The 24,523-nt window shown below is 46.1% G+C and overlaps 2 protein-coding genes across 2 annotated transcripts in view; one reads left to right on the forward strand and one right to left on the reverse strand.

Annotated features, from left to right (window-relative positions):
- Positions 1-22,030, reverse strand: part of PDE3A (phosphodiesterase 3A) — a 228,669-nt gene extending 206,639 nt beyond the window's left edge. The window contains exon 1 of the mRNA XM_085542707.1: positions 21,716-22,030. Within this exon, the coding sequence (XP_085398833.1) occupies positions 21,716-22,030 (315 nt within the window). The remainder of the gene's footprint in view (positions 1-21,715) is intronic.
- A 32-nt stretch (positions 22,031-22,062) lies between these two features.
- Positions 22,063-24,049, forward strand: LOC146762472 (uncharacterized). Its single transcript, XM_085542866.1, has 2 exons — positions 22,063-22,953; positions 23,892-24,049. Exons 1-2 carry the CDS (start codon positions 22,063-22,065, stop codon positions 23,907-23,909), a joined length of 909 nt encoding a protein of 302 aa, XP_085398992.1. The 3' UTR covers positions 23,910-24,049.
- The last annotated feature ends 474 nt before the right edge of the window (positions 24,050-24,523 follow it).

Below are 24,523 nucleotides of genomic sequence, written 5' to 3' on the forward strand. Positions count from 1 at the left end.
TTTTCAATTTTAAAAATACAAATGCTTTCCCACTGTCAGTAAGCATGCCAATAATTACTTTCAGTTCTCAAGCCTTTTCCCATTATGTTGTAGCAATTGGTCCAGTTTGTGATTACAGTTTGACACATTTGGCATGTCAGTAGCTGAAACTGTGTTTTAGAAGTTGCAGACACTGAAATTATACAAGTCCCCTTTTAAATTAGTAAATCATTTCCTCCGTTTAAAATTTAAATATAAGAGAGGGTGCAATAATAATGAATCTCTGATGGGAGTTAAGGAAGCAGTTGGCAGCCTCTTGCCTTTTCCAGCAGCAAAGAAGGGAGCTGCTCGATTTTTGTGTCTCAAACCAATTGAGTTAAATACTGTATTATACTGTATATAAATTGCTGTACCCATACACTACATATCACTTGCTCTTTGAGCAAGGCGATTCCAGGCAATTGCTACAAAACCTTAGAAATTTGTCATATAAAAAACCTGCTAATTGGGGGGGAGTGAGGGGGGCTAGAGAAATGCAGTAAATGGCTTGGGTTTCAAGTATTTGTGAAAGTTTTAGTCTATATGGAAATGTTAAAGGTTACAAAATGCTTTTGCCCTGTTTGCTTGGAAAGGAAACACAGCATCTAGCATAAACTGAAAGAATATCAAAAATAAGATTTGAAGAGGAACAGGCTGAATAAACCTTAAGAGACAGAAGAAGTGTGCTTCATTTCAGAGCCCATTACTGCATAAGTTATTACAGTCATTTTGTTGGTTTCTTGCACTCTAATTCCATACCACTGCATGAAGTAAAAAGCAGAAGACTGCATAAAACATGTTATAGTGAAGAACTGAGACAGCTTCATCTCTACCTCTGATATTCAGCTTTGCCTGTAAAAAATGCCTTCAAGTATTAATCTTTTGGTGGCTGAAAGCACAGAAAAAGTAAACCAAAAGCTGACATTTAATACGAAGGGATTATACACAGCACATCACTGATCTTGAACAGCAAACGACATCACACATGCAAAGCCACTTAAGCCAATACTATTTGCCATCAAGAAAAAAATAAATAAATAAATAAAAATAAATGCTTGATTATTATTTTATCAATGAAATTTGACTTCGCTATGACCAATCCCAACACACCCTCCCCAGCTCTGGAGCTCCAGACTGTAATGCTATAACATGATAGAACATGCTATAACGTGATAGAAAGTAGAGCAGTTATGCAGGATAAGTAAGTCTCTGGCTACAGCAAATGAGGGCAAACCCAAGTGCAGCAGCTGTGGACACAGAAACAAAGGAAAAAAGCTGCTTACCTTTAGAAGGTCTCAGGTACATAATAATCTCCAGTGAGATACTCTTAACTCCACTGCCAATCTTTAAATGAGGTCTGGGAATGGATAGATCCTGACTCCACCCATTCTGGTCACTCAGATGCACTGCATGCACCAGCTCCCCTGGGTTGGCTCTGCCTTCCCATGAGGTCCTCAATCAGGAGTTCAGGCCTTGACTTAGCAACTCTGCTACAAGTCCATCATAGGGGCTACTGCCTGTCCCCACGGCACCCTCCACCTCACCATGAGAGACAGCAAAATTAGCCACAGGTCAAATTGTAGATTCATTAGCAGATTATAGAATTGTAAGGCTGACAGACAGAACAGCCTGCTTGGAAAATAAAACCCCTCTGTTGACCTACTTCCATTGCTACTTATTCCTTCCCATTCTTAGGTGTGGTAGTTGAGGATGCTGATCTCCCTCCTCCACTGCTTCTCACTGTGAGGAATGCCAGCCAAGCCCAGGATCTTTGGAGCTGGTTGGTAACTAGCTGCTGCAAGTTTAAAAGGCAGACCCAGAGCACTTAAAAAACAGGTTTCCATTCACCGAGTAAACTCATTACCCTATTTTCATTGCTGCTGTCATGAGAAAAACATACAGTCTTCCTTTTATCTTCACTAAGATAGGACTTTATTGTAGCTTGATGGCATGAACTTTTATCTTGAATGAAAGTCACCATGGGCCTTAGCATGGCCACACAGTTGCCAAGTGAAGCCTTTTGCATGCTTGCTAGGTACACATTTCCCACCTGTGCTAATGGCACAGCTCTCCTGCTAGCTGGAACTACTCCCCTCTATGCAGAGAAGCTGTTTTCCCCACCACAGCCCCTCCTAGGTATCTCCTTGTCCTTTTCCTACACTTCAACTTTGTAAAATCAAGTAACGTGCTTACAAAGTGTTCTTGAAATAAACCATTTGTATCAAGCAGAATAAAGTTTTACTAGCATTTTCCCCAAAACAAACATTCCAGATGAATTTCAGTTTTGGTCAAAAAGCTATTCATAGTTACTTTGATTAGGTATCCCTTTTTATAAATAAAGAGGCAATTTAAAACACCTGGAATATAAAATACTTCTTTGTATGCAATGTTTTGAGTACGAGGCCATTAATTTCATGAAATTTACCTTGTGCTTCAAAGTTAACTGAGGTGACTGAACTAGGTGTTACCTTTGAGCAGCTGAGCAACAGTTCAGTGCTTGTGTGCAGAGCCCTGCCATCACCATGCAGCAGCCAGCAGTCTTTGGGAAGGATCACACCACCACTGGCTTAGGAAACAGGGATATAAGCTGCACAGAACAGCCCCAGGCACAACAGCAGCACCAGAAACCTAAGCAATCTCACAAACATTTCTTTTAGGAAGAAAAATGCAGGAGCATAAGCAGCATCAGCCTCTGTCAGAGCACAAAATTATGTACCTGTTCTGATGAGAGGCGACAAGTAATAGGGCACTTTAGGGCTACCAACTGCAAGGTTGCTGCCAGGTCTCCAGTCCCTTCAAATTGTCTTAATACACCTCCCTTGGATAATGAAGACTGTAAGTGGTGGTTTTGCTACTGCTGAACAATATGTTGAGAAAGTTTGAGCCACAACATGACAGACAAAGGAGAAGGGCACCTCACCACAGAGCCTCCAGGAAGGCTGCTGCCTGCAGTCAGGTAAACGCCCTGCCACCCAGTAAGTGCATCTGTCAGTAGTTGCTTTGCCTCATGGTTACTCATATTTGAGTGCGAGAGGACAGAAGAGTCAGGATTTGGGCTGGTGGCTTTGTAAAAGTTTCCCTATTTATTTCAGAAGCATGAGTAGTTTGGGGTTGATTGCTTCACTCCAGCACCCAGTACACCATCAGGAATGGATTAAATTCTACGAGGCAATGCTACCACAAGCTAGGCTTTCCAAGTTTCACCAAGGCACCATGCAGGGCAGCAGGTCTGTTAGAGATTGTGCTTTGTCCTGCAGGAGCTGGCCCGCCTGCTAGCACTTTGCAGCCTCATACAATGATAATGATTCAGGCTGGGGAGACCTGGTGAGCTGTTAAGACTGCACTGCTGTCTGGGCTGAATCCCTTTCCCCTTTTATCTCATTAAAGTTCTGCAAAGCAATGGCCCTCTCCAGAGGTATTCTCCTATGTAATTTCCAGCAATTACAAATTCCTTCCGACACCAGGGACCCGTGTGTGTCAGCTATCATTATATGCACATCCCTTGTCAGGCCCTCCCCCAGAAAGACTCTTACACCATGGCTTTGACTTAAGATCTAAATTAATAAAGCAAAGGATGTGGAAAATGACACAGTAATTCCATTATAAAGGAAGTCACAGATACTTCAACATAAGCTGCCCAAAGCAGTTGAGCAACAGGCGAGAACTGATGTCAAATCTGATTCCCAGGCTGAAGTTTAATCCCCAAACCATGCAGAATGCTGGATAAAAGCACCCTACTGATGTCGTTCTCCAAAGCTATTCCATCTCTGACTGCAATTTCCTGACCTGTTCCCACATCAAGAGGAATTTCCGTTACCTTCACGCTGACTCCCGCTCCTGACACAGGCAAATGACTGAGTTCTTTTCCCTCCCTGTCCTCCTTTCACGCAGTCTCAGTAACCAGTGTGCTCCAAAAAGACTGCTTTCATAGTATTTTTGCTAGACTTTGCCCACACAGCAAGACAGACGGACCAACAGCCACACAACACGCGGTACATACAGGGTCCGCTGTATCCAGGGTAAAAAGGGTAGGGGGCCCAACATCACCACGCCCCCTTGTAGTGTGGTTTTAAACACCAGAGAAGAACCCAAAGAACTCCCCATGAGGCCATCTTAGCTGTGATGCAGCAGAAAATGCCCCTTAACCACAGACCCCCTCAAAGAACTCTGATTCCTTTAAATGCTGGAGCCACTTCAACACTGTGCAAGTAGTTGGCCCTCATTCTTTCTCCTTTCCCCCCAAGTCAGTCTTTTACGCTACATTTACGATATGTACTGGAATTTGAAAACATCAGTCTCATCATCAAATGTTAAGATAATCACTGGAGAGAAATATGAAAAGCCTCAGCATGACGTCTTTGGCTCATTCCTTTCAAACGGTCATGCTCAGTTACAGGATAGAGAAGACCTCCAGGTTATGTTTCTTGCAAATGCTTTCCCATCTTGCATTGTGCCACCATAATACCTACAGCTCCATGCAGAAACAGCATCTCAATACGTTTTTAAAGGCAATTGTGGGGTTTCTGTTGTTTGTTTGTTTGTTAAATCAATTCAGGTCACGGATTATATTAACAAGATTTGTTTTCATTCCTAGTTGCTCTTCAAATTATTAATATGATTCCCTGCAGATAGATCGAGTGTTTGTGGTTTGCAGTGCACACTGACAAAAGTTCATTAGGACAAGGCATTCAAAGCCTTGCTGCCAAAAAAATAAACAAACAAAACAAAACAAAATTAAAAATAAATAAATAGGGAAACTTCTCTGGGCAGCAGAAAGTAGAGCTTCTGAAGTACTTCAAACACACACACACTTTTTTCCCCCCTTTCTTTTTCCTTTTTTTTCTTTCACTTTTTTTCCCTACTTTTTTAACCTAATAAAGTCTCTGGCTTGTATTTTCTTAAACCTCATCTTTGACAGACCATTGAAACAGGAATCTTATTAAGCGAAGTTAGGGACATCTTTTTTAATAGCAAAGATAATTGAATGCAAGAGAGCTTTAGGGACTAGCAGGGTGTTAACCAGAGTGCAGCCCTCAGGCAATTGACACTGTATGGAATGAGCCTGAGATGCCCTAAGAGCTATCTATCTTCAGCCCTTCATTGCACCCTATGTTTTCCAGGTGATTATGCTCAAGTTGCTTCCCTCCATTAATCTAATCAAATATGGTGCCTGGAACATTTCACAGTTAAATGCTGGACTAAACCAATGAATATTACAGATGCAGTTTCACACACTGTCAAAAGATCAGCTAAGAACCATTTAACAAGTGAAAAGGAAAAAGATCAAGAACAAACTAAAAACCTACAGTAAAACCCAATGTCAACAGAAATGGGGGAGCAGAGAAATAGTTACTTGGAAGTGACCCTTGAGGGGGGCAGCAGGGAAGTCTGTCTGATTTTCTTTGGATGCAGCAACACAGGAAATCGTTGAGGTGGGTTAAAATACCTTTCTTGTACATGCTTTACAAAGAATTTCCTCTGATTACCAGAGTAATATTTGTTTTCACATCAATCTTTATAAATCACAGCTGTGGTGCTTTATTTCCTCTCTCCCCTCCCCTTATTTTCATCTATTAATAGGTTTGCAGGTACCCACACATCAATTAAAAATAGGCATATATACTTATTCTATATATAAACACTTCCACTTTGCAAACATGTTCTCTACGTAACATAGCCCTGCTTCTGAACTGTGTCATTTGCACTTGTACTGCTGAGACCACAGCACAACCCTCCCGTCCCTGTTTCTGAGCCCAGGATGCCCAAATCCACAGAGCCCCATGCAGAAGGAGAGAGACATAAATATCAAGGATGTAATTCAATTAACAGCCCTCTAACCGCTGCAGACTCACAACTGGACACACCAGAATGACAGAAGCATCATCCTAAGCAATATTCCCTGTTTATTTTGTTGGTGGTCTGTTTTGGGGGGAAGGTTGTTTTAATTTTTAATTAATTCTGCTTTCCCAGTTTAGGGGAAGGAAGGTAAGACATACGAAGGAACTTACTTAAATATAATGTAGAGCTATACAGTTTTGCATTTTCAAAGCTACAGAAGTCTCTGCAAATAATTTTAACCAGGTATTTTAAGCCATCAGTGTGGTCAGCATCACTCTCCAAATGCCATTCTCCAATTTTGGAACCTAGCATGAGAAGGAAGGAAGGGGTTTATCTTTCAAGTTCAATAGATCAAAACACACCGCACTCTCTTCTTCCTTTGATCTAAAGGAGAATCATGAAAATCTTAGTTCTTGTCACAGCTTATTCTCCCCAAGGGCATCACCACCCCACCGAATACACAGTTCAGTCCTCAGACCACAACTCATTGTGCTCCCTGAACTCCTATGGAAGGTGGAATGCTCCAGCTCTGGACTACACCGCCCCAGCCTACTGACATTCATCCAGCTGAGAAACTCTTCCTCATCTGAGGCTTTTTTTTAAAAAAAAGAACCTTCTCACAGTCAAAGCAGCTGCTTTATTTCTGTGATGAGCAGCATTAACTAGGCAGTTCTTTAAGAGGATTTAACACAACTTTAAAAGAGGGCTTTTATTACAGGTCATAATACAGGTACTTAGTTCTTAACAAGGCAGGTAAGTTTTGGAAAACTAGACTCCTTTCTCAGAAAGATACCTGAGGGCATCTGATGTATTCCTAATGACTGTTAAAGCATTCAGAGGTATCCTCTGGGAATTATTATCTTCTGGAGTCGACTGGGCAATTTTACAGTTGGCAAGCAGAGATTCTAACAGACATTTAAGAACCATACAGTGAGCTCAGGCTGAAGGAACACCAAAAAAGAAGGAAGGAGGGAAGAAGGGAAGGAGAGGAGGAGAGAGGGAGGGAAGGAGAAAGGGAAGGGAAGGGAAGGGAAGGGAAGGGAAGGGAAGGGAAGGGAAGGGAAGGGAAGGGAAGGGAAGGGAAGGGAAGGGAAGGGAAGGGAAGGGAAGGGAAGGGAAGGGAAGGGAAGGGAAGGGAAGGGAAGGGAAGGGAAAAGGAGGAAGGGGAAAGGAGGAAGGGGAAAGGAGGAAGGGGAAAGGAGGAAGGGGAAAGGAGGAAGGGGAAAGGAGGAAGGGGAAAGGAGGAAGGGGAAAGGAGGAAGGGGAAAGGAGGAAGGGGAAAGGAGGAAGGGGAAAGGAGGAAGGGGAAAGGAGGAAGGGGAAAGGAGGAAGGGGAAAGGAGGAAGGGGAAAGGAGGAAGGGGAAAGGAGGAAGGGGAAAGGAGGAAGGGGAAAGGAGGAAGGGGAAAGGAGGAAGGGGAAAGGAGGAAGGGGAAAGGAGGAAGGGGAAAGGAGGAAGGGGAAAGGAGGAAGGGGAAAGGAGGAAGGGGAAAGGAGGAAGGGGAAAGGAGGAAGGGGAAAGGAGGAAGGGGAAAGAAAGAAAGAAAGAAAGAAAGAAAGAAAGAAAGAAAGAAAGAAAGAAAGAAAGAAAGAAAGAAAGAAAGAAAGAAAGAAAGAAAGAAAGAAAGAAAGAAAGAAAGAAAGAAAGAAAGAAAGAAAGAAAGAAAGAAAGAAAGAAAGAAAGAAAGAAAGAAAGAAAGAAAGAAAGAAAGAAAGAAAGAAAGAAAGAAAGAAAGAAAGAAAGAAAGAAAGAAAGAAAGAAAGAAAGAAAGAAAGAAAGAAAGAAAGAAAGAAAGAAAGAAAGAAAGAAAGAAAGAAAGAAAGAAAGAAAGAAAGAAAGAAGAGGGAGAGGGAGAGTGGAGGAAGGGGAAAAGAGGAGAGGAGAGGAGAGGAGAGGAGAGGAGAGGAGAGGAGAGGAGAGGAGAGGAGAGGAGAGGAGAGGAGAGGAGAGGAGAGGAGAGGAGAGGAGAGGAGAGGAGAGGAGAGGAGAGGAGAGGAGAGGAGAGGAGAGGAGAGGAGAGGAGAGGAGAGGAGAGGAGAGGAGAGGAGAGGAGAGGAGAGGAGAGGAGAGGAGAGGAGAGGAGAGGAGAGGAGAGGAGAGGAGAGGAGAGGAGAATGAAAGAGGGGAAAAAAATAATCAAAGAAAGAGAGAAATAAAAGGAAAAAAATAAAAGAGAGAAGAAAGAAAAGAAACAACCCAAGACAGAGCGACAAGCATACAAAAAACCAACCATGCAAGAACTGCTAGGTGGGGTGGAGGGGTGTCACACCTTGAACGTGCTGTACTTGACCTGAACATATCCCCAGGCCCTCCCTCACGTGCAAGCTCTCCCCAGACTGGAGCTCTGCTAGCTGACGTAAGCAGGGACAGAAAGGCCTGGCCCTTGGTGCTTTGTCACGTCCTTCAGACTTCCGTCTCTTACCCAGCTCCTAGCCGCTCCATCTCACTCACACCACACAGTGCTCTGCTGGCAGCCACAGAGGCACAGAGCTAACAAGTGAGCTTCATAAATCAACCTGTAGCTCGGCCAAAACAAAGAGCAGTGAGAAGCCTACCTGGGACCCAAAGCTACCACTGAAAGGGAAGAAAAAAGAAAAGTAAACAAAACTCTGCCACCAATCACAACTTGATAATGCAAACCAAACAGCACAGCAGCTCCTGAATCAGGGACGGGTAAAGCAGCAGAGGCATGAAACTCTCTGTTTATTTTCTGGGAACACTGGCCTAAGAAAAAACAGGCGTCCAGATCCGCGTGGAAGAATATCCAAAGGTTTATTTTAAAAACAGCCTCTCACGTACACATGAAATTTCCTTTGTGCTTTACTACCATTACTGCTAGAAAGTCTTTCCCCAACATCCAAACCAGTCCTCCTTTGTTACAAAATAAGCAGGATGAAAAAGAAGTCAACTACCAGCAGATGCAGAGCACACTATTCTTTTCTGGTATCTTCTGACATATCAGAAAAGATCTGGGTTTTGTTTGTAGCCATTTCCACCCTCTCCAGTCCCCTCAAAGAATGTTGTTTGTATATACAAAGCAGGGAGGAGCTGTCAAGTACGAGAAGAATTCAGGGGGAACTCTGGACTTCCAGCGGACACCGGATGCGATGCATTTGGCCTCTGTGGCAGACAAGGGGAGACTGAGAAACATGTTTCCCTTCAGAATAAGTGTAATTCAAATTCCTTAACAGGCTCGTTTTGCTGAGCATGAAGTTAGCCAGTCTCAGGCAAGTCACGCATTTGAAGGATGGAAGATTAGATGTGACAAATGAAGAACATGGCACTGATTCTTCAACTCACTTAATGTGGTATTTTAATTGCCTCAATGATGGCCAACAAGATAGAGCTCATTCAAGAAGAGTTCGGCTTCCTGGAAACCTAAAGAGAAGCACTGCAGCCCTTCAACTTGGAGTAGCTCAATATTAAAACAGAATTTACAACTTCGGTACCCCACCTCTTATCCCTGCCCCTGGGCCAACAAGAACTAAGCCTAACTTCTACAGCTTTTCCACAACCATGTTTAATATGAAATCTGACATGAGATGAGTCTATCTGCTGGTTCATTCTCACTGCTCACCAAGTTCAGCGTGGGTTGAACACAAGATGAACCGCACAAGGTAAGGCCAGAAGTATGCAGGGCTTGCTAAAGGTGAGGAGAACTGTAAAAACACTACATAAAATCAGCAGAGGGGAACACCAATTCAACACTTGGTATTAAACATCAAAGGAGTAACATATCTCAATACTGGTAGCTCTATTCAGGATCATCTGATAAAGCAACTTAAAACCTACTGGTCCAACAAAGTGTCTTCTCTTGTAGCATTGCTCCTCTCCAAAGTGACACAAAAAAAGCAAAAACAGAAGTAGAAGGCAGGTGGTGATGACATTTCAGAATTTTTACCAATAGTTAATGAAGAAGAACTATGCTGTCTTAGGAATCCGAAGAGCATCATGTCAAGTGCTACCATCATGGGAGCACAGCCCTGGGACTTCAGATATGAACCTCTGTCATCTGTGGGATATCAATCTCACCTATGGTGGGGCAAAGATGTACCCTTCATACTGTCACCAGATGAAGGAAAGAGGCAAAAGACAAGTCCATGGGAGCTGTCTCTCCAGCTCCATAAGCAGCATCTCATGGGGAAGATTTTTATAAAATACAAATGATTTTCTCATCCAGACAGGGATTCCTTCCTGTTTTCTCCTTACTTTTCTTGTTGCTTTATTCCTCTAAAAGGGTTATAACATCAAGGGAAGTGCTAAGAGCAGAACTCAAATTTACATGCTTTTAAGACATAGAAATAAATAAAGACAAAGATCTTGCTCATAAGCCAGCCCTGAGAGCTACGTTTTTGCTTCCTATTTCAAATCAGTATGTGCTCACATCAAGAGTGAGCTTGGCATACTGTTCTCACTGGGAAAAATAATACACATATGGAAAAAGTACAAGATGCTCACTGGCACATGGATCACTTAAAGATCTAAAACAAAATGTCTTGCCTAATTACACGCCTAGCTCATTAAAGAAACAATTTAAAGGAAACTAGGAATTGTTTCAATTACATATGCAACAGGAATTGGGAAGAAATATTGTTCAGAATATTAGAAACCAATTCTACAATGAAAAGCTCTACCCACATGCAAAGAACACATTCAGGTATTTTGTTTATAACAAATTTTTGCCTGAATGTACTATACATTATAGTAAAAATTGAGAATATAAATTTTAAGTGGAAACCCCACTGTAACTACACAGACAAGCCCATGTAGCTTGGCATGCACCAAGCATCACAGGGATCTCCCCAGGCCAGTATCAAAACCACTAGGAGGAACCTTTCAGCTGACTGCTGGCCCTGGGCTTGCTCTCCTCTTACTGCACACACATTTCAATACACACCACACAGCAGGCTGAATGAATTAAAGGCTGAAGGAGGATTTCTTTCAGCAGTATGATAGAGGGACTTGTGCTGTCAACAGCAAATGTGAAATAAGTATGCTGATTGTGACAGGCAAGGCACTGTTCTTGGGAGCCTTGCTGCCAGTGAGGGTCCCAAAGCTATAGACTGGCTGAAATGAATACATACAAACAAGCATTGCTCAGCTGAGTCACAGAATGACAAAACTAGAGCCACCTACTATAAGGCTTGGAACCACAAAACCCATTATAAACAGATGAACCTCCGCTATGAAATTCAGATCCTGTTCTCGACTCTCAGAGTCAGCGTAAGTTCAGATCCAAGCACCAAGGACATGAATTATGATTTCCCATCCATGATGCAGTTTCTTTACAGCCATCACGTTCTGTAGCTGAACAATATTACTCCCTTATAAATCGCCTTAATTATGAGAGCAACATAAGACATCTTGGGACATTTGGTAGAAGATCTCACAGCAAGGCAACTCTTAAATCTTTGCTAAGAAACAAAAAAGACATCTGTTTTGCACTGTCTTTGAAATAATTAACTGATTTGCGCCTTACCAAAGTGAAAATTAATTTCATTCTACTGTGAGAAAGTTAGGAAAAAGTGGAAGTTTTCAGTAATCTTTAAAAGGAGGGAAAAAAATGCATTGAGATTAGGCCAGACAAAGAGCCAGTTCCCACAAAAGGCATGATGGAGCTGTGCCAAATGCTTCTAAGAACAGAGCATTTTTTGGTTGTTCTTTCGGAGCCAAATTTCTTATGCCTTCATTCTGTCTTTTATGGGTATTAATAAGATTTCCACATAAATCTGTCTCTACTTAGTCATCTTCACCACTGTCAGATTACAGAGTCTTTCATCAGGAACAACTGCCAACAAAAATGTTTCTGATGTCACAGGAGCCGCGCTATCGCTTCAGCCATCACTCAGAACAAACAGTCCCAAAAAGGTGAAAGGCCACTACTGTGTATGGAAAGCACTAAAAAAGAGCAGTGTTAAAATTAAGAGATTCCATAAAGAGGAGGAGAGGTTAAACAAGAAAGTAAGAGTGGTAATCAGCTGAATGCATTTCTTGATTTGGTGCTAGCAAATGGGAAACTTTCAAACATCTTTTTCAAATGAATATACATTCTTAAGTCAGACATCACATAACACTTGGAAATTATAGCCATGATTTTCTGAAAGAGCTTTTTTATTTCTTTCTTTAACTCTCCTTCTATTTATTTACATGCCCTTCACACTCATACCAAATATTATAACCAGAGCATATCTGTCATCATTGTATGGAAGTTTCCGACAAGGCACCAAGGAATCCTCACCAAAGCCTTTGCATTTCTTAGAACAAGATAACTTGCCCCTTGCTCTAGAATCTGATTGAAAGGAAAGCAGTGAGATGAGCTAAGGAAAAGCTATCACCAGGCAAGATGTTAACGTTTCATGGGCAGCAGTCACATTCTGAAGCAAGTCTAACTTGGCTTCCTTACACATGGGAGCAGAACTGAGTGTCCAAAGCCCACCCTTCACTTTTTTAGGCCTGTTTTTAATGTAGGGGGATAGGTTTCAGATTTCCTGGACTGTAAGACAGAGGATAAGAAAGGAACACCCAGCTCATTGATGGCAACCATTCCTAGCTTAAAATGCAACACTGAACCACTCATCACATCTCAGAAGAGTGGCACTAAGTAAGCTGCTAACTCAGAGCATGTGGGTATCAAAGCCATGGGATTCTTCCTACAGTTATTTTTTACTGAACAAAAAATAACGAATCTGCCTCATGGTCAATTCTGTCCCCAAATCATTACCTTCCATCTAACCAGAAGAATAACATCCCACGTTTTGGGACTAGATCGATTCAGCAGGCACATGAGAAAAGAAATGTGGAATAAAGACTGGATAGATTTAAGAGGAAGGAGATGGACAATCTTTCTTCACCGCTTCACTTAAAAATGTTTGGTTTTGCCATCTCTCTCTCACCACATCACACGTACCCAGAAAGCTCGGTTTGGATGTCCTAAATTTCAGCTAAGCCCCAGTGCTGTGTATTTCCTATTAGCTGGCTCTGACTCCAAAGGTGCCTTGCCAAGAGGAAACAACAGGCTTGGATCCTCAAGTGGAATTTAAGCTTGACTATGTGCTGAAGTGCTGGCACCACGACCCATCGAATTGTTGCACTATCATCATATGCTCCTCTATTACACTGCTTGACACAAAGACGGCAAGCTCTGTAAGAATGAGCATGTTGTTTTCTGCAACCCAGAAGGCAGTTTTCAGTATCAGTTCAACACAGACAATATTTCTATTTGCCACTGAGCGGTTTCTCAGGGCAGCCTGCAGCAAGACTGGGACACAGGCAGCACTGTCTGAAACAAAGCAATCCAGCTGTATACCCCTAGTTATACACCTGCCTGCTCCTGGGAGTTATGGAAACAAAAGAGCTCTGCACATCTAAGCAGAGAACTTTCACTGAGAAGTGTAAGGTTCCCCTTCCACCTTCATGCCCCCTCTAGTCCCTGAGCCTCTAGCTGAGTCCTCTTCACCACTCAGCTCCTTACATACACACAGGCAGCACAGCACCAAATCCTGCAGTAAGAAATGTTTATTCATTTCAGCTTTTTATGAAATCAGTAGACAATTAGGACTGCATTTAAGAATGAACCATGCATATGAGTTAAGCTTAAAATAAAAGTCAGTAATGGAGTAAGAATTATGTTGCAACGTTTGACCTCCTAAAGAATTTAGAAGTCGACAGAAACAGTGAATCTCTGGGAAAAAGTCTACAGAGGTGGGATTTCTGCCACTCATTTTCAGAGCTGTCTTAATAAATAACCAATGGTAATGAGTTGACAGCTGCTTTGAAACTAGGTACGCTGCAGCAGTAATATATTCATTATACAGAATAGAACAAGTTTTGCCAGCTGAAGATCATCATTCTTATCTGCAAAAATTTAAGTCTCCTATTTATTTCAGTTGCTCTTATCGCACTTCTGACCAGGCAGAGCTCCACACTGAACAAGCTCCCATTTATGCCCATGAGAACATCGCTGGCTCTGGCAGTGAGGAGAGCTTATCAGTTGCTCACGTCTGGCCAGCTCTCAGCCCCACGTCACGGCCAAAATTAGTGGTAAGCCAGGCTAGGTACCAAAGGCACCATATAAAGCAAGCACCTAGTGCCAGGCGCCTTCAGAACTAAGTTGCAGCACCAAGTTCAGCTGTCATATTGGAATGTATGCACTTAGAGCATGTAAGTATGCGTGCACTTATCAAAGTCACCACTGAAGCGCTTAACAGCAAAAAAGGAGAAATCTGGCAGGTTGGGAAAAAAAAAAAGAGAGTTAAAACTATCAAAAGTCAAGTGGTGATTACAAAGGGTGTGGTATTAAAAAACATGCCCACCTGTGACATTGGAAATCACTATTAAATATCTGGGAAGGATGGTGTCGTATGTAACTTAGTCTGCAGACTGTACTCTCAAAGACAAACAGTGCCATCCCTCTATGATACCGTAACAATTGCTCTTCGGAAACACCAGAGGAAAAAAATGACCAAAAAACCCCATGATCATCCCATTTCTAATTTGAATACGTACTATTCTGAGAAGCTGGAGAAGGGTCTGCAGCATAAGTTTTATGAGAAGTAGCTGAGAGCACTGAAATTGTTCAGTATGGAGAAGAAAAGCTCAGGGGAGGCCTCATTGCACTCTACAGTTCCCTGGAAGGAGGTTGTAGTGAGGTTGGGGTCAGCCTCTTCTCCCAGGTAACACCAGAAGGACAAGAGGGAATGGCCTCATGTTGTGCCAGGGGAGGTTCATGCTGGATATTAGGAAACATTTCTCCTAAGAAGGAGTGGTGATACATTAGAACAGGCTGCTTAAGGAGGTGGTGCAGTCACCATCCCTGGACATTTATCCAGAACAAACATGTGGATGTAGCACTGAGGGACATGGCAGGTGGGCATGGTAGTGGTGGGCTGCTGGTGGGACTAGATGATCTCAGAAGTCTATATTTATGCACACACCTGTACATGAATATGTACATATAAAGGTATGATTTCTGAATATGCATGTACATGCACACACAAAAATAAGCTGCAAGATCTCCGGTGACTATCCAAGAAGCACAACCAACAGTCATTTTGAATTTCATCCTTTAAGAACACAAAATGAATAGCTATCTGCTACAATATAATAAATAAAATAAAATAAAATAAAATAAAATAAAATAAAATAAAATAAAATAAAATAAAATAAAATAAAATAAAATAAAATACTCCCGAGCAGCTTCCAGGTCTCCATGAGGAGTTAAAGGTGTTCACTGTCTCACACGAGTGAGACACAGAGCTACAGCTCCGCATTGTGACAACCGCATTTGCAGACTCAAACATCCAATTTGTTACCTTACAACTATAAATTTACCCAAACACAATGGAATTCCTTATCAGTGCAAGATACAGCAATTGCGCATTTTCAATAGCAACCTGTTGTTAACATTGATAGTAAAATCAAAACGAAATACATCGAACTTCACCAGCATCTACCACTTTCTGCTGCTCACCTGGTGAATGTCAGGACGAGAATTTCATGCTCCCCAACACAGAAATGGCCGTAACAGATGATCTTTATCAGGCTATGATAAGAAAAGCCAAAAATCTCCTACTAAAAGTACTTCAAGCCATGCAGTAACGGGAGGGATAACACATAAAATGTGATTGTGCAGCCTTTTTGGATCTGCTCTTCTGCAGAGGTTTGCACCTTTCTAGCTGTCATCTGAAGTGACATTTAATGGACAAAAACAGATGAGGTATTGTTTTATTCTTCAGGCTATGCAAAGCTTGGGCCAGTCTACCTGGATTAGAAGTAGAAAAAAACATTGCTCAAATGCAGTTTCTCAGCTGCTACCTCACCCTTCCCATGTTACTTCTTTTCCTGCTGGTCAGATACACAAACAGTGCTCCTGAGGGTCTCTTTGCAGACTGCCATCCCAGTGACATCACTGCTGCTGCATTTTAAGGTTGATTTGAGGTTTGTTTTTTTGCTGAAAATCTCTACTTGCACTCAAGATAGGTTACAATATACATAAGTGTTCTGCCTGTGCTCCACAACACTGATCACAAACACCCCTTGGTTTATTTAAAACTATAGCAAAAGCAAGTGCAAGAGACAAGCAGAAGTGTCTGTTCTCTGGGGTAAGAAAAAGCTCTGGTTCTTGCTTGTGCCATGAGTGCAGCTCCAGCATAGAGATGTATGAAAGTATAATTGTCCTGCTGGAACTCTTTAAGTGCAGGAACTCAAAAAAAATGGTTAACCTTTGGCATTCAAACACTCACACCTTTCCATATGGATTTCATTTCACAAGCAAGCTCGTGAACAAACAGCAGCTAGAAAGATGCCACTCCGAATAAGCAACATTCAGTTTTAAAGTTAAGTTACATCATCTCCTTACAATTTTGACACTTTTACACTGAGGAAGCTGGAGTCTGTCACGTTATTCTAATACACAGGTTTAGTTAAACCAAAAGAAGGAAACAACAAAAATCCAACAGCTATCAGTGAAACGATCCTCAGAAAACAATAAGTTCTACAGCTTTCCAATAGACACTGATGTAGTAATACCTTACACAGCTCTCAGTCAGACTTAAGGAAATAAGAAAATTTCTAAAAGAAATATTTAGCCACCCTAAGAGGAATGGTTAGCCAAAGTTTAATCAGTTTTTAGTTACTGAAATTAAATATAGAGTGTTATATATACATATATATATATAAATGTATATGTGTATATATATACATATAAATAGGTAAGTAGTTAAGACACACACACAGTTTCTCAGTGCCGAATGCTGCCAGCTGACACAAAGTCTTTTTCCTGGTGGGTTTCAGAAGTAACAATGCAATGTCACCAGCCAAACTTGCACAACTGATATCTTTCCTGCAGGTTCTATTTCACCTTCTGTTTGGCAGCACCGTAGGGTGGCACCAGGACCACAGGGCTGCCTTCTGCATGCAGAAAGACAAAAAGACCGGAATAACAGTGCTGTTCCATCAGCATCTCTTTGCACGGCGTTTCCAGTTTTATTTATTAATAAACACCTGTATAGACAAAGAACTGTGAGATGCCACCATACATAAAGCAACGGTGACTTCTGTTCTTGCAGATTCTCTGCACCAGGATTTCCAGTTACTCATGTGGCTTTGCAAGAAGACTTCCAAAAGACTAAAAGAAAGTTTCAAAGACTTCCAAAAAGAAAAAGAAAAAGAAGAAAAAGAGAAAGAAAAATCGCAAAGCAGTTATAATCACGTGGATATGTGGGGGGTGGGGGGGAGAAAAAGTTAAAAAAAAAAAAAAAAAAAAAAAGGAAAAAAAGAAGAAAAAGCCATTCCGTTAAGTACCACGGACAGATTTTAGCGCTGCCGGGGCCGTGCAGGGGCTCGCGTGCCCCCTAGGGGAGCGGTGCGGCCACGGCCCGGCCCGACCCGCGATGCAGCTTGCAGCGGGAGGGCAGCGGGAGAGAGAGGCCCTTCCTCGTCCCATCTCATTTCGTCTCCCGGATTCAGCCGAGAGAGGAAAACACCGATACAAACACCGATGCATCTCCCCATCTGGGCAGACACGGAGTTTTTATCTGCCTGTTTGCTGTACCTTTTCCTTTCTCCCTCACAGATCCATGATCCGATGCTGATGATCCTGCTGCACTCCGGGCAGGGCTCACAGCAAAAACACACACACACATGCAACCCAAAACCTGAAAAACAGGTCCAAAGCTGCAGTGCTCACTGCTAAGAGGGGACTCCAAAGAGCAGCTCTCACTTTGCTCTCTGGGCCTTCACCTTTATTCACCCATCTGCTCTAAGCTGCACATCTCTACTAACGTTCCCTACACAAATCACTGCCCCTCGCCCAACGCTTTCATTGCAGCAGCTCTCTCCTTCCTCCAAAAGCACTGCTTTCCCCTCCAGCCCCGGGAAGCTCTGCAGAATACCTCTCTCACACACACAGGTCACTGTTGGGCTGTTTATTTAATTAACACGATGGCCGGCACACACAGGATGGCTTTCAGTCAGTCCCACAGCTCTGCATTTTCACACCGCGCAGAAAGAGCCAAAAGTCACTGCTGGACTTCACTTTTTTTTTGGCCAATCCATTTCTGGATTCATCTGATTGGGTCAGAACTCTATTTCTGTCTATCGTAACAGTTCAACCAGCAATTTTTTATATATTTTTGTGAGGCTGAAAGAGTAAAAAACCACATAGGTGTGTTTGCCTAAATGAAATCATGCAATAAATAAATAAATATGTATGTGTGTATGTATGAAACATCTGGAATCACAGCGTGATTCCTCCTGGAGCCTTACGTAGAGCTCACACCCAGCTGGGTTGCAGCAGTCACTGGGTGACAGCTATGCAGTGTTACACAGCTTCTGGTGACCCCAATGGTACCGGTGGTAAATCTTGTTGGAGTAATTACAGCTCAGTAACATGTATTAGAAGAAGGAGGTTAATACACCCCGTGTCTAATAGGAGACGTGCATTAGGAAGTGTCCACATGTATCTGTTTTTAATTCTTCCTGAGTGTGTTGCACACAGACCTACCCTACCCCCATGCCAAGGGGCAGGATATGCAGCACTAAGCATTGGTTATAAGAGAAGGGTATATCAGAGAGCCAGGAAAGAGGGGAGGGGGAAAGTTCCTTGCACTGACAAAGCTCCCACTGTCAAAACAGTGAGAAGAATGGATAAAGGCTTAATTTCTCCTTCAAAAAAAAAAAAAATAATAATAAAAAAATAAAAAGAAAAAGAAAAAAAAAATCCAACAAATCCATTTCTTTTTCTCATCCACTCCCCTGATCTTATTGCTGGAACGCCATCTCTGACCATGCAAACTGTCACAGCACTGTCCCCTAGACCTGTGATAAGGAGCTCACGGCTCATGGAAGCTTTCCATGAGGACAGGCAGAGCCACCTTCACTGCCACCAGAAGGGACAGGCCAGGCTCCCACGGCCGCTGGTTGATGACAGGGCAGGTGGCACCAGCACTGCTTATTAGCCTCCAGAATACAACAGCCATACAAGGTTGTAAACATCAAGGCACAGACCACTCTGTAAAAACATCTGCAAAAACCTGAAGAAGAAACTCTGAAAGCTGCTTGTGCATCTGCCGGGGGGAAAAAAAAAAAAAACAACAAAACTTGCTCATTCATTCATTCATTCATTCATTGTCTGTCTCATTCTTACCCATTCACAATTTCTCCCTGCTCTGAGCTGGGTGAGCTGAGTTGAGCCCTGCAGGAGCTGCACATCCTCAGCAGTGCCAGCAGAACCACCATAGCAGAGCTCAGCTGCGGGCAGGAGCAGGCTGGGAATGGGAAATACACTCATGGCAGCACGGAACCTTTCATCCAGGGAACAGGATGGATTGGAGGGAGAGAAGGCATCAAAATGAGCCCCCAACCAGAATGAAATCAGAACTTGTTAAGAGCTCCTTTAGAAAGAAAAGAAGGTTCTGAGTGCGCGTGTGTGTATCGGTAGCAGCGGTGTTTCTCTTAATTAAACTTTCTCAGTTCCTTTTGGAACCGACAAGCGATTCAGATGAGACGTTTCAGTAGACTGAGTAATATACAGTGACACGCACACGTGCAGCTATTCCTATGAGAGGCTTGAACACAGCTTATGTACTCTTAATCATATTGATGCACCTCTCTGTGATGTTGCTTTGTGACTCCTGGTATGGCTCTTTGTATCACAAGGCCAAAGAAATCCACATATGTGTTCTAGTGGGGGAAAAATCAGAATGTAACCAAAATATGTGTGACCAAACAAAACTCAGTTAAGTTGGAAAAAGCTCCAACTTTTTCAGACTCTCCTATTCACAGAAGCAAACAGGGAGGGGGGGGGAAAGTTTAAGTGCTCAGCAATGGGAAAGCATACATGGGCAGCAATGGGAAGCACCTCTAAAACCTCTCCGACAGTTACCCAGCAGCTGTGTACAGATGTTTCAGCGCGACGGTACAGATCCATTTCCTGATAAAGATGGGTGGTGGCTCTTGGACACACCACCAAAAGTGCCTTTGGGCCCAGGGCATGGTTTCTAATGTCAGGGGTAAGGGCAAGCCCACTCTGGTTTGTCAAGCCCTCCTCTCTATTTTTAACAAGTTATATTTAAAAGCTGTCCAAAAGAGAAACATTTACCTATGGTTTCTGTAAGTCTGCAGGGAGATGATGTTTGGCTACAAACAGACGTGCTGTTTGCTGGGAGAGCCCCACTGCCCATAGCACTTTCCCAAGATCCGGGGTCTCTGTCCCTCCACACTGCCACAATTATTGAGGAAGTCCATTCACGTAAGGACAAAACACACTTAAAGACGAGAGAAAAACTCTCCCCAGCCGTGGAAGTAGTGATCCATTTCAAACCACGCAGTGACGCAGGCAACACCAGATCTCACTATTGATTAATACCGAGCGAGAACAAAAGAAAGCAAAATTTGCCAAAATTCTGCAGCGGGTGCACAGTGCAGTGCCAGCACCCAACAGATCAACCTGGCACGGGGTCACAGCCAGCACTGCCCTACAGGGAGCACAAGAAAGGTGTGATACCACCTCGGGTCCACAGCAGCCCTCCATGGTGTCAGTGCCTCTATCACAGAGAGAACGATGCGGCCACAACCAGGGAACCCCATCCCCAAATGGTTACACTCAAACACATGAACTGGAGAAGTGTGAGAGTGGATGGAAATGTGTTTAAAACATTACAAGTGCCTGCTGTAAAAAGCCACCAGAAAAGCTGAGCGTCATTGAGGAGAAGCGGTGTTAATTCCTTGCCTTACATATTGCATTTACCAATCATTCTCATCCCCTCCTCTCCCGGTTTGTGTGAAAACAGAGTCAGAACTGAGTCCAACTTCTATTTTTTCACACCGTATTTGCTGGGATGCCGCGGTCAATATTTGGTTCATCTAAACAGAAACGCTAAATCAATAAGTACATTGGTTGTAAAATACGCCTCAGGTGTATCAAGCTGTCGGGCCCTCCGCTAGCAAATGTCAGAACCAACCACAGAGGGATGCAACCAAACCATGTCCAGAAACAAACCACCCACCTTCACCGTTTGGTTCAGTGCCATTATCGAGAAAACACGGCAGTGCTCATCCACCGAATGACCCAGTGAAACCTTTGGTGTGGGGCAGCAGCTCCAGGTGAGCTCTGCTCACAGAGTCCTTTGCAAAACCGATTGGAAAATAAAGTTTTGTCCGGGTCTCCCCCTTGCACCACCGCACAGGGCTGCATACCCGGCCGGGGACAGCTCTGTTGGGGTTCAGCCCTGCAGCCCCAAAAACAAGGGCACTCTTCGGGCAGGCAAACTCTGCCGAACTCGTGCTCGCGGCAGGGCTCTCTGCAGCCGTGCGGTAAAGATGCCCGTGTGTTTCTTCCCTCGTTTTTTCAGGTGCGCATTTATAAGGCTGCGTGACCGGAGAGAAAGTTTTCCCCGCTCCGTGCGAACCGCGGCCACTTAAGGGCAGCGAAGTTGAGATGAACGGCAGCACCCCGTGTCGGTTCGCACGCCGAGCCGAGGGACGGCGTCAGGCACAGCCCCGGGGAGGCAAAGTGCAGCGAAGCACGGCGGGCCGCTCGCAGGGGAGGCGATCCGCGTCCCGATCAGGGGCCGCTCCCGCCGCGCCCCGAACGCACCCTGCCGGGTCCGAGCCGGCTCAGCGGGGCGGCCGAGACTCCGGGGGGCACGGCGGTGCGGTACCGTAATACCACCTCAACTTTCCGCCGCGCTCCCGAAGAGAAAACCCCGCTCTGGGCTGTGAGACGCCAACCGCTCCGAGCTCCGTCCCCAGCGCCCGGGACAGAGCGGCCAGGGTCCGCCCGCGGCTCCCGGCTCCGCGTGTCCGTCCCCTCGGGTGAGCAGCCACGCTCCGCTCCCCGCCGCCGCGCTCCGCGCCTTACCTGCTCGCGGGGGATGCAGGGCAGCGAGGTCCGCCGGTGGCTCTTGCCGCCGCCGCCGCTCGACATCTCGGCGGAGATCATGGAGCTGGACCGCCGCCGCCGCCTGAGCGCCGGGGCTTCGTCCGCGGCCGGGGGGGCGGCGGGAGGCTCCGCCAGCGGGGCGGCCCGCCGCGGGGGCCAGAGCCGCTCGGCGTAGCCGGCCAGCAGGACGCCCAGCAGCCCCAGCAGGTAGGCCAGGTAGGGCCGCCAGGACGCCGGGACCCTCTCCAAGGCGACGAGGGACGTGGTCCTGGCCGCGCTAGTGACGGCGAGCATGAGGACGCCCTGCCGCAGCCTCAGCACCAGCCATGTCGCGGCGGCCAGGCAGCTCAGCACCACCCCCGCGGCGGCCAGGGAGCGCCGCCGGTCCTCCCCCGCCGCCAGCGCCGTCCGCGCCACCGCCTCCCCCCCGCAGCAGGCGGCCAGCAGCAGCGCCGCCGTCCGCGGCCGCGCTCCGCCTCGCAGCAGGTAGCGGCCCGCGCCCAGGAAGGCGCCCGCCAGCCCTAGGGGCACGGCGCCGGGGGGCAGCCAGCCCCAGCCCCAGCCCCGGCCCCGCGGCCCCGCGCCGCCCTCGGCCGCCAGCTCCCCCCGCGCCGGCCGCACCGCCAGCGCCAGCGGCAGCCGGAGCGAGCCCGGGGCCGCCCCAAAGCCGCCCCAACGCCCCGGTGCTGTCCGGCAGCGCCCGCCGGAGGATGCCCCGACGGCCCCGTCGCCGGAGGGGGTTTGTCCGGCCCGGTCAGCGCCGAGAGCCGGGGGGACGGCGGGTCGGGGCCGCCCCCGGAGCCGGCGTTCCTCGCGGGGCGCCCCACGGCAGCCTGAGAGCCCCCGCGCCGCGCATGGGGGGCACGGGGCTCCCCCGGTGCTCCGCCACTGCCGCGAGAGGACAGGGAGAGCCGCGGGCAGACACACAGGGGAGCGGCGCAACCGTACCGCCGCGGAGCGCAGCGCTGTTTCTAGGCCATCACCTCCCCCCGGGCGCTGCCCGCCGGAGGGGCCCGGCCGTGCCCCGCGGGGGGGGGGACAAACAGCCGAACCTCGGCGAGAAAAGGGCACGGGGCCGGGGTTCGGGAGTGCTGCTGGGAGAGCGGGAGGAACCGGGAGGCAGCCTGCCTGGGAAGCGGGGAAAGAGGAAGAGAGGGAAAGCGTTTCCCTTTCGAACGGCGCCGGGACGGTCCGTGACTTTTGCACGGAAAATTCAGGTGATGGGAGTGAGGCCGCTCCTCGTCCCGGGACCGGGGGCAGCTGAGAGTCCGGCAGCAAACCCCAGCCCTATGGGAGCAACAGAGAGAGCAGCGCGGGGGGCTGCTGGAGGCAGAAGGCGGACGGGGGGAGGGGGGTTTAAGGCTGCAGCCGCTCCGCGTTCCCCCGCAGGAGCCAGCGGTGCCAGGCGGGCAGCGGAGCTCCCCGTACCGGGCCGGGCATAAATCCTCCTGTCAGAGAGGGGGCAATTACGAGGCCGTAAAAAAGTCAGGAAGATGGATGCTCTCGAATGATGACTGATTGCTATTTGTGGTGGTGTTCGTATGGGAAGCCCGAAGCTGGATCCCGAAGCCTGCGGACGACGCTCCTGCCAACGCTCCGGGCTCTCCGGCTCAGCGCTGTGCCCGCCGCCGGGTGCCCCGGGGCGCTGACGTTGGGCAGGGGCAGCCCGCAGCCCCACAGCGGCACGGTCCCACTGCAGGGCACGGAGCAGAGTGCAGTGCACCAACCACGGAGGAATGGAATCGGCAGTTGGGAAGTTACAGAACACTAAGAGCCAGGAAATGAGCAGATTAGAAAACTGAATTTCCTCGCTGTCTTCCCCCTCGCGTGTACACAAATAGCTAATCTGAGACAGGTTTATGGCCTTCACTTATTTACTGGTGTGTCTCTCTGGCTATCGTGCCCATCATCTGGGATGTAAGCAGCAGAAGGGGAGCATCAGAAAGGTGCAGTTGGGATTTTTACTAGAAATGGGTCGTAAAAAACGAGTATGTTTTTAAATAATGGCCTTCCAGCCTATTATGGGATATAGATTTATTAGTCACTTTTGTGTTTGAAGCCAGGTTTGAAAACAACCTAGATGTTGTTAGCGAAGTTTGGCTCTGAGGAATGGAAAGCTGGTGTGTTATGTTTGTGGGGTGTTTTTTTATTAAAGGTTAAGGGACCAGATTAAGAACAGCTGGAAAGGGTCACAGCTTGCGCGAGTGAGAGAGCGATCAGCAGATTGCCAGATACACCTCGAGAAACAGAGCTGGTTTCCATCTATGCAATGAGCCAACTTCATGGAGGCAGAAGCAGGGCCCCGAGAGCTGTGAGCACGTGACTCCTAACGGCTTCCCAGCATTTGGTAAATAACCGTGCCCAGGAGATGCCTTTTAAGTCTGGGTGCATCAAAACAGCACAGATGTATTGCAGTACTGGATGGAGTCATTGAACCATTAAGGTTGTAGAAGACCTCTAAGATCATCCAGTCTAATTGTCCACTTACCACCAATATTGCCTACTAAACCATTTCCCTCAGTACTGCATCACCACATTTCTTGAACGCCTCCAGGGACAGTGACTCTGCCACCTCCCCTGGCAACCTGTTATGGGACTTTACCACTGTTTCTGGGAAGACATTTTTTCCTAACATCCAACCTGAACCTCCCCTGGCACAACTTAAGGCCATTACCTCTAATCACTGTTACCAGAGAAAAGAGCCCAACTCTCACCACAATCTCCTTTCCAGGAGCTGTAGAGAGCAATGAGGTCTCTCCTGAGCTTCTCTTCTCCAGACTGAACAAC

This window comes from Coturnix japonica, chromosome 1 (assembly GCF_054131305.1).
Source record: "Coturnix japonica strain WE chromosome 1, WE-NBRP24, whole genome shotgun sequence".
NCBI classification, from domain to species: domain Eukaryota; kingdom Metazoa; phylum Chordata; class Aves; order Galliformes; family Phasianidae; genus Coturnix; species Coturnix japonica.

Coding starts and splice junctions, on each gene's coding strand:
- LOC146762472 (XM_085542866.1), top strand. CDS start 22,063: ATGTCGCGGCGGCCAGGCAGCTCAGCACCACCCCCGCGGCGGCCAGGG.